This window comes from Glycine soja, chromosome 15 (genome assembly GCF_004193775.1).
Source record: "Glycine soja cultivar W05 chromosome 15, ASM419377v2, whole genome shotgun sequence".
NCBI classification, from domain to species: domain Eukaryota; kingdom Viridiplantae; phylum Streptophyta; class Magnoliopsida; order Fabales; family Fabaceae; genus Glycine; species Glycine soja.
In genome coordinates this window covers 19,372,870-19,383,374 of record NC_041016.1, presented here as the reverse complement: position 1 = coordinate 19,383,374, position 10,505 = coordinate 19,372,870, and the positions used below count along the sequence as shown (strand labels likewise).

General features: G+C 33.5%; 1 protein-coding gene across 1 annotated transcript; it reads left to right on the top strand.

Annotated features, from left to right (window-relative positions):
• The first annotated feature begins 3,598 nt into the window (after window positions 1–3,598).
• On the top strand, window positions 3,599–6,631 carry LOC114385930 (disease resistance protein RGA2-like). Its single transcript, XM_028345959.1, has one exon. It carries the CDS (start codon window positions 3,599–3,601, stop codon window positions 6,629–6,631), a length of 3,033 nt encoding a protein of 1,010 aa, XP_028201760.1.
• Window positions 6,632–10,505: the final 3,874 nt, after the last annotated feature.

Sequence of the window (10,505 nt, the reverse complement as noted above, 5' to 3'; positions counted from 1 at the left end):
ATTAGCACACAACAAGGTGGTAAGTGTCCTATTTACCACTTCAGTTTGTCCATCCGTTTGAGGATGTGCAACAGTGGAAAACAAGTGTTTTGTTCCCAGCTTATTTCACAAAGTTCTCAAAAAGTGACTTAGGAACTTCACATCTCTATTGTACTATTGTTTTTGGCAATCCATGCAAGCGCACTACTTCTTTAAAGAAAAGATTAGCAATATGTGTTACATCATTGGTTTTGGAACATGCAATGAAATGCGCCATTTTACTAAACCTATCAACAACAATAAATATATTTTCTTTACCACCTTGAGACTGAGGTAGTCCTAACACAAAATCCATTGAAAAATCAATCCAAGGGTGATTAGGCATAGACAAAGGTGTATAGAAACCATGGGGCATGACTTTAGATTTTCCTTTTTTACATGGTGTGCACTTGTCGTAAATAGATTGCACATCATGCTTCATGTTAAGCCAATAAAAATGCTCATGCAGAATTTCTAAAGTATTTTCCACACCAAAATGTCCCATCATTCCACCACTATGGCTTTCTCAAACTAACATTTCACGCAAGGAACACATATGCACACACAATTTATTTTTCTGAAATAAGAAAACATCATGTCTATAATAATTCCCAAAAGCATGTTTAGAACAAAAACCCCATACTTTGCCAAAGTCAAAATTAGTAGCATACAAGTCTTTCACAAACTCAAAACCAAGCAATTTAGTTTGCAAGGAAGTAAGCAAAGCATACCTTCTGGACAAAGCATCAACCACTATGTTTTCCTTACCATTCTTGTACTTGATCACATAAGGAAACATCTCAATTAATTCCAACCACTTGGTATGTCTCTTTTGAAGCTTACCTTAAGATTTTAGAAAGTACAAACTTTGATGGTCAGAAGGAACTATGAATTCCGTTGGCCATAAATAGTGATGTCATGTCTGCAAAGCTCTTACCAGTGCGTACAACTCTTTGTCATACGTGGAATAATTCAATGTTGCCCCATGAAGCTTTTCAATAACAGGAAACATACAAGCCCAGAAAAACAAAAGTACTAGTAATATGTAAAAACAAAGGCCAACAAAGGTATGAAAAATCCTTGTAGAAAAGCAAATGCAGGGTCAAGCAATAGGCATGCTCTCTACCAACAACAGAGGAGGAGAGATTTTCATGAAATGCAAAAGGAGATGATTTTGTGAGAAATAGAAAATCAAAAGCAAAAAAAATCCGAATGAAAAAATGAAAACCCTAGATTACCCATTACGACAGGAATGCCATGTGTATTGTGTGGGAGACGACGAGAAGGCAAGCAAACGAGAAGACAAGAAGGAGAGAAAAAGAAAACATTTGAATATCAGTTGTGAGAAAAAAATATCAAACATGAAAATCACATATGACTGAAACTAACATTTTTTACCAGTTACCGACGTGCGTTTTGCATTGTAGAGAGCAATGAGAGGAGTTGCCAAGAAGGATGAGAATAGAAAATAGGAAAAGGAAAAGAGGGAGCTACATAGAGAAGAAGTAAAAGAGGAAAGTAGAGAAAAAGAAAAGTAATAGAAGGTTGTAGAAGTTATAGATGAAAAGGGAAAAATAAAAAGACAAAACTTACTTTTGTTCTTTGATTTGATATTACTAAAAACTTCAGTATGAAAATTGCAATAGTGTTCATTTTGACCGCAAAAGTGTATAGTCACACAACACATGGTATGCTTTTTTTCTCTTCTGTCAAAAAATGAAGGTTTTTCCTCTCTCAATTTTGCCGTATTTTCTTTGTGTGAGTAGAAGTCTACAGTTTGTAGGCACATAATAGGATTTTTTTTCTCTTCCCCAAGAAAGAGATGGCTTTCTCTCTCAATAAAGTGACACGTGTCCAAGACCAACATTCTTTTGTAAAGGAGTAATAATAGATAATAGAAGTAATAGATTTTACAGAACTAATGAGGTTGATTATCAAAATAACTCCTTTACAGCCACACTATGTTGGGCATAACAATTGCATAGGAATCACTTAAAATTAATCATACAACGGTGCAAAAATAAGTTGAACCAGAAAATGTAAAAACCTTTTTTTCTTTAGTGATATATTCAATTATAGTGTTCAATGAAAAAAATTATTTCTTAATCTTTTTTCTTGAGAAAGAAATCCAATTCAATCGAGCATTTGTTAATTTTGTTCACTTAAATTATTGTATCACAAATGTCTTGCCCCCAATATCAACATGTAATAACTGTCTTTCGAACTAAACTTTTGATTGAGCAACCAAGAAGCCAGTGCCCCATAGATTCTCAGCAACCTTAAACCAAAAGCAAAGCATAATTACAAAAAAATGTCATAAAATATATTTACAAAATAATGATATCGTTCAAAAATAAAAATGGCAGCCATCCACAAAAGAAATATAACATGAAAAAGGAAAGAAAGAACAGAAAAAGTGAGTATCTACAGCCAATGCCTATTACTTATTGCATATCCGGAAATATAAATAATACATCTACAAATTAAAAGTTATAAAACACTTCATAAACAATCTAAACAGTAATTCGTATATAAAATATCGTTAATCGAAACTAAAATCTCACATACTTCCAAAAGAACACTAATCTCAAATAATACTAACATACTCCAGTGTCTGGAAGCTTCTCGCTATGCAAAGGTATGAGGAGAGGCATTTCACGCAGCGTTATCCTTACATATACAAAGAGACTATTTTTGGATTCAAACCCATATAATACAAAAAGATATTTTCGATAGAGACTAAGATAAATGTTGTTTTATAGAAACACACACCAAAAAAAGAACAGAACATACAGGTAGATCTGAACAGACCAATACAAACCTTGATGATCCAATACAAACATTTTCTCAGATCATTTTTCCAATGATTTCAAGCTCTCGTGCAGCCATTGCTACCGGAGAACTTTCTACAGCAAGCACTACTAATCGACAATAAGAATAAAATCTACAAGAGCAATTTTTTTGTGACATCAAAAATCACATTTTGTACATAAGTAAAAATCCAACTTATATATTCCAAATGTGATTTTAACACAGACCTAACAATATGTGTGTGTACCAAATTACAAAGCATATTGTTAAATCACCATTTTTTTAATTTATTTTAATTGAGAAAGCGCATGGTCTTTTTTTTTTTCGTTCTTTATTTTTTTTCTATTGTTTTAGTCTTTCTCTGTGTAATTTATTTTATATAAGGAATTACTTTGATTCTTATCAAAAAATAGGAATTACGTTGATCAAGTTTTCTTTGTGTAAATCACCAACATGAAGTTACGCATCTATAAGAATAGTACTCCAAACTCCTTGGACATTTAAAAGTCACGTCAGTGCTTATGGGAACTTGCTGCCTTGTGCATGCAGCTGCTTTTCTGCATCTATAAAATATTCCAAGATTGCTTCATAAGTGATCTCTGCCTTACTGGTTTGAGAAACCTTGGCTTGCTTACAAGCAATACCAACAATGCATCTTTAGTAGCACACTATTTCACATTTTAAGCCCGCACAAAACTTGTCTTTGTTAATCATCTGCCTTGTCCCTTCATACAATCCCTCTTGCATTTCAATCTTGAAGAGTTACAATATGGCTGAGTTTGTCATCGAAACTTTGTTAGGGAATTTGAACTCACTTGTTCAAAAGGAGTTGCAACCATTTCTTGGTTTTGATCAAGACTTGGAAAGGCTTTCCGGCTTGTTAACTACAATCAAGGCTACACTTGAAGATGCTGAGGAGAAACAATTCTCAAACAAAGATATAAAAGATTGGTTGGGAAAGCTAAAACATGCAGCTCACAACCTGGATGACATCATTGATGAGTGTGCCTATGAAGTAATGAGGTTGGAGTACGAAGGGGTCAAGTGTGGTCCATTAAACAAGCTACAATGCTATTGCTTATCCTCTTTTCATCCCAAGCGTGTTGTTTTTCATTACAAAATTTCTAAGAAAATGAAAAGAATAAGTGAGAGATTAAGGGAAATTGATGAGGAAAGGACTAAGTTTCCTTTAATTGAGATGGTTCATGAGAGAAGAAGACGAGTCCTTGAGTGGCGCCAAACTGTCTCTCGAGTCACTGAACCAAAAGTCTATGGAAGAGAAGAAGATAAGGATAAAATTTTAGACTTTTTGATTGGTGATGCTTCTCATTTTGAGTATTTATCTGTCTATCCAATAACTGGTCTAGGTGGACTTGGAAAAACAACACTTGCCCAATTCATCTTCAATCATAAGAGGGTAATCAACCACTTTGAGTTAAGAATTTGGGTATGTGTTTCAGAAGATTTCAGTTTGGAGAGAATGATGAAAGCTATCATTGAAGCAGCATCTGGGCATGCTTGCACGGATTTGGATCTAGGGTCACAACAAAGAAGAATTCATGATATGCTTCAAAGAAAAAGATATTTGCTTGTTTTAGATGACGTGTGGGATGATAAGCAAGAGAATTGGGAGAGGTTGAAATCTGTATTGTCTTGTGGGGCCAAGGGTGCTTCCATTTTAGTCACTACTCGTCAATCAAAGGTAGCAACAATCTTGGGAACAGTATGTCCTCATGAATTACCAATTCTACCTGACAAATATTGTTGGGAATTGTTTAAACAACAAGCCTTTGGACCAAATGAGGAAGCACAAGTAGAGCTTGCAGACATAGGGAAGGAGATAGTAAAGAAGTGTCAGGGAGTACCTCTTGCTGCAAAAGCACTAGGAGGTCTTTTACGCTTCAAAAGAAACAAAAATGAGTGGCTCAATGTTAAGGATAGCAAACTTTTGGAGTTACCACACAATGAAAACTCCATAATTCCTGTCCTGAGATTAAGTTACTTGAACTTACCAATTGAGCACAGACAATGTTTTTCTTATTGTGCAATATTTCCCAAAGATGAAAGAATAGGAAAGCAATATTTAATAGAACTTTGGATGGCTAATGGATTCATTTCATCTAATGAAAAATTAGATGTTGAAGATGTTGGTGATGATGTATGGAATGAATTATATTGGAGATCATTTTTTCAGGATATTGAGACAGATGAATTTGGCAAAGTTACAAGTTTCAAGATGCATGATCTTGTTCATGATCTTGCAGAATCTATTACAGAAGATGTTTGCTGCATTACAGAAGAAAATCGTGTAACTACTTTGCATGAAAGAATACTCCATCTATCAGATCATAGGTCCATGCGAAATGTAGATGAGGAATCCACTAGTTCAGCGCAGTTGCATCTAGTCAAATCTTTGAGGACCTATATATTGCCAGATCTCTATGGTGACCAACTTTCGCCTCATGCTGATGTGTTGAAATGTAATTCTTTGCGGGTACTTGATTTTGTAAAAAGAGAAACATTGTCATCTTCTATAGGTCTTTTAAAACATCTAAGGTACTTGAATCTCTCTGGGAGTGGTTTTGAAATTCTTCCAGAATCACTATGTAAATTGTGGAATTTGCAAATATTGAAATTAGATCGTTGCATTCATCTCAAAATGTTGCCTAACAATTTGATATGCTTAAAAGATCTAAAGCAATTGTCTTTTAATGATTGCCCAAAACTATCAAACTTGCCTCCTCATATAGGTATGCTGACTTCCCTAAAGATTTTAACCAAGTTCATTGTTGGCAAAGAAAAAGGATTCAGTTTGGAAGAACTGGGACCATTGAAGCTTAAAAGAGATCTTGACATCAAGCATCTAGGAAATGTAAAAAGTGTAATGGATGCCAAAGAAGCCAATATGTCAAGTAAGCAGTTGAATAAGTTGTGGTTATCATGGGAAAGAAATGAAGACTCTGAATTGCAAGAAAATGTTGAGGGGATTCTTGAAGTGCTTCAACCTGATACCCAACAACTTCGGAAATTAGAGGTGGAAGGATATAAAGGTGCCCGTTTCCCACAATGGATGTCTAGTCCTTCTCTCAAACATTTATCAATTTTAATACTTATGAATTGCGAAAACTGTGTACAACTTCCACCATTAGGGAAATTGCCTTCTCTAAAGATTCTAAGAGCATCACACATGAATAATGTAGAATACCTCTATGATGAGGAATCCAGCAATGGGGAAGTAGTTTTCAGGGCCCTAGAAGATCTGACCTTCCGTGGTCTGCCAAAGTTTAAAAGGTTATCAAGGGAGGAGGGCAAAATCATGTTCCCAAGCCTTTCCATACTTGAAATTGATGAATGTCCTCAATTTTTGGGAGAAGAAGTACTGCTAAAAGGGTTGGACTCTCTCTCAGTATTCAATTGTAGTAAGTTCAACGTGTCGGCAGGTTTTTCTCGCCTTTGGAAATTGTGGCTTTCCAATTGCAGAGATGTGGGAGATTTGCAAGCTTTACAAGATATGACGTCCCTCAAGGTCTTAAGATTAAAGAATCTACCGAAGCTAGAATCATTGCCTGACTGCTTTGGAAACCTTCCCTTGCTTTGTGATTTGAGTATTTTTTACTGTTCCAAGTTGACTTGTCTTCCATTGAGCCTGAGACTTACCAATTTGCAACAATTGACTATTTTTGGTTGTCATCCGAAGTTAGAAAAGCGTTGTGAGAAAGAAACAGGAGACGACTGGCTAAACATAGCTCACATTCCCCATATATCTGTGGGCTATAAACATTATGATCATATTTCCGATTAAGGTATATTGTGAACCCTATTCCTTCCTTCCTATATATATTTTCACAAAAGTCTAATTATGCATTTAATGGTCAAACAAACATTATGATCAGATTTCTTTTTTTTTTTTTTGTCACCTCCTGGAGTCCTGACGTCAAAGAACAATTTAAATTGTGCAACTACTAATCAAAACTCAATAATCACCCTTTATGCTTCTATTGGAAATTCAAAATACATTTTTCCTAGAATTGATTTTTTTTTTTACATATTTTGTTCTTAAAAAAAGAATATAGCTTCAGTAGTCATTGTTTCTACTTATTACAAGATTTTGGATTGCATTATATTGGTAGTGTTTGAAGTGCACAACGTAGTTAAGAAGGAAAAACATATTTGAGAAATATTTCACTATACAGATTTTAGATTTTCATCTTCTTTTTTTAACTAAATGAATTATTTTATTTTGAAACTGAAAATTGCATTCTTCCTTGCAAACAGTATTCTCGGATTTGCAGAGCCCATACTAGGTTATTCGCACAAGTTGTGTTTGAAGATTTCTGTGTTTTCCATTCAGTGAAGTTTAGTTAAGCTTCGACAAACATGTTGTAATCTTTCATATATTTGTATCGTTCGTTATTGCTCCTTTTTTTGTTAGTTGATCTCCTACGGTCTTTGCATTTCAGTGTATTAAAAAGTGAATTTGTATTATGTACTTCTTTATTTATTTGGTCTCAAATGTCTTCTTATCAAATTAATGTATTCAAAACTACTATACATGTTTGGAACCAAATCCTCTACTGCTTATTTTCTCTCCATGGCCAGCCTCTTTCCAGAAGACTTGTGATTTTTTTTTCTATTTCCTTTGTTTTACATTGTGATTCCTTTGTTACAGTTGAGAGGAGAGACATCATCTAAGGCCTAGCAATTGAAGCTATGATTATGCTTCTGATTGTGTGAACTATGGATTGTGGAGTCTTTGCATTTCACTTGGAAAGGCTTGGAAATTGGGGTGGAAAACCGGTCTAAGAATAAAGCAACTAAAGCTTAATCTTTAGGCCCAGTGACAAAAACATATTTGTTATTAGTTTTTGTTAAGAATAAAAAAGTCTCATGTATTGAAAAAAATGTTACATTGACAAAAAGGTCTCTCATTTAAATTAAAAAAATTATCTTAAAATTTGTTTGACATTATTTATGGTTGTACCGATCTTGTGGGGGTGGACTGTGGCGTTGCACTCATTTATTTTGCTTTCCAATTCCCACTCTTCCATAGGTACTTGATGCAATTGGTTGTATACTCACTAGATCAAAATGCATGATCATGCTTGAAAATGGACTTGCTTATCGATGGTCAATCAACAACAATTTTTTATTTTGCAAAAGAACCTTGTTTTATGATGCAACTTTGATGCTCTTCCAAAGTATTTGGCTCTTTCGCTTTGTTAAGAGATATAAATTTCAATTATAGTTCTAATAAAAAATTTAATTTTTGTTAATTACAAAAGATCTCCTTTAAATTTTTGTTTTAGTTCTAGATAGTGAAAATTTTCCATTGTTAGTACTCGATATTGGGAATAAATTTGTATGCCCACGATCTAAGTCACCATGTAATCAATTCTAATTCTAATAATAAAGTATTATTTTATTTTCATTTTCATTTTTCACTATTTGATTAAATGGTCCATTTGATAATGTCCTTGATTAAAATTAAAGACTTATTATTATAATAGATATTATGATAATGAGAAACAAGTTTGTTCTAATTTTAATCTAAACCGTTCTTGATCATAGGATTATTGTAAATAGGATATCAATAATCCGGATAGATTAATATATATGTGATAGTATTTATTAGATAAATATTAATAGATCTCATTTATTAATTTGTATATATAGATGAGTCACATGTTGATGTTATCATTGAACTGACTCAATTGAAATTTTCTAATGGTTAAAATTTATCATAAACTGTCAATAGAAAATTCTCAAGAAGAGGTATAATAGCTTTCTTTGACCTGGGATTGTCATAGTAATTAACAAGTTATTTGTTGTATTTTGATTCCGGACACCTAATGCTTTAGAGCACTTGTTGAATGAATATTGGATATGATTAAATACCTGTAGAATTAATGATTAATCAAGAAGGAATCCATCAACTCTTGGTAATGAGTTTGAGCTCTATGAATAAAATTATATCCTGGCCAAGAAAATTAAATGAAAAAAGAAATGAGTTTCTTAAGTCATTATGAGTTAACTCAAAATGGTTTAACAGTAATATCATACTCTAGAGTTAACCCAGAGCTGTAAAGATGGAAGAAATTATTATACTACTCTTTTAATGGTTCTTGAAAGTAAAATACTACTTCATGTTATCCGGACGTTAAGGAGTGTTGCTAGATGCCTACCTTGATTAGTATATTAATTTGGTTAATATATTGCCTGCTTAGTATTGAACCTACGGGGTCACACACAAACGAGTGTTCTAATCTCTGTTAAAGAAATTATTTTAATATTTGATGATTAATTAAATTAGAGAATTTAATATGATCAAATGATTAATTGATTTCAAAAAAGGTGGAATATTATTATATTTTTGCTAGCACTGAAAATATAAATAATATGAAAGATTTGGTGAAAGAAGAGAAACAAACATGTATAATTTTGTATTTGGAATTTGGGTTGAAAAGGCAGCTAGATACAAGTTTGACTTGGTCAATTATTATTTCAATTTTAATTGCTAAATGATTATCAATAAAAGGTAACAAGAAATAATATAGCTTAAAAAAAGGATACTATCAAATGATTTTGATTTGATAAAAAATTTGGTATCCTTAGCGTGCTATCAATAGAGCTTTGGGTTGCATGTTGAAACGATCAACATATCCCAATATCACTTCTCTATTCTCATTTTTCCACTTGTCAAAGTTGTTAACGAATAGAGGTCAGTGTCGGTGTGGATACACATAGAGTCTTCACACTATTGAAGAATTTTTTTGCTTCAAGAGCTCATCAATAGGTACATTTTTTAATATGTCATATGTTTATAATATACTATAATACAAAATAGATCCATTGGATAGAAGACTCCAAGAAGATTGGGACAGAGATACAAGAGAAGGCCTTAGGGTTCTCATGAGCCTTAGGGTAGATTTCAGGTCCATGGGCTAAGTATGAGCCCACTTATCTTTGTACATATTAGATTAAGGTTTCATTATTTTTGGGCCTTGTATGTAGGGCTCCATAATGTAGGTAAGGTACCCTAGAAATGTAGGATTTTTCAGCCCTTGTATTTTAGGGAAACTAGACTAGTTTTTGTATTAGGGATAGTTTTGTAATTTCACATGAATTAAGTGAATATTTGATGTGTGTGTTGGAAAATAAATTTAATTGAATTGGGAGAAGACCAATCCAATTAACTTTTAGAGGGGGAGGTGAGCATTTGCTTGCTACATCCCATTGCCACATCATATAGTCACACTTTGTGTATGTCCTTCATGTTTTACATGCCTCATGCCACCTAAGCATACTTAGTGGAGAATCTTGGAATTGATCTTGAATTAGTGGGCTGAACCATAGCTAAAATTCACTAATCATAATTAGTGAAATTTTGGCTCCACAAATTCAAGTGAAATTTGAATAGAAATTCAAATTTCCCTCTAATTTTGTGTGACACTTAGGCTATAAATAGAGGCCTTGTGTGTGCATTTTTTTTAACTTTGATCATTTGAAAATTAAACTTCAGATTTCAGAGCTCTTTTAGAGCACAAAATTTCATGCTCTTCTCTTCCTCTCCTTCTTCCTCTAAGCTCTTATCCATGGCCTCCTATGGTGGTGAGCTTCTTCTAGACTCATCTTCTCCTTGAAGTAGCATCTCCTCTCTCTCTTCCTTCTCCATTCCA

Excerpts from the sequence above, each read along its gene's own strand:
- LOC114385930 (XM_028345959.1), top strand. The coding sequence starts at position 3,599 with ATGGCTGAGTTTGTCATCGAAACTTTGTTAGGGAATTTGAACTCACTT.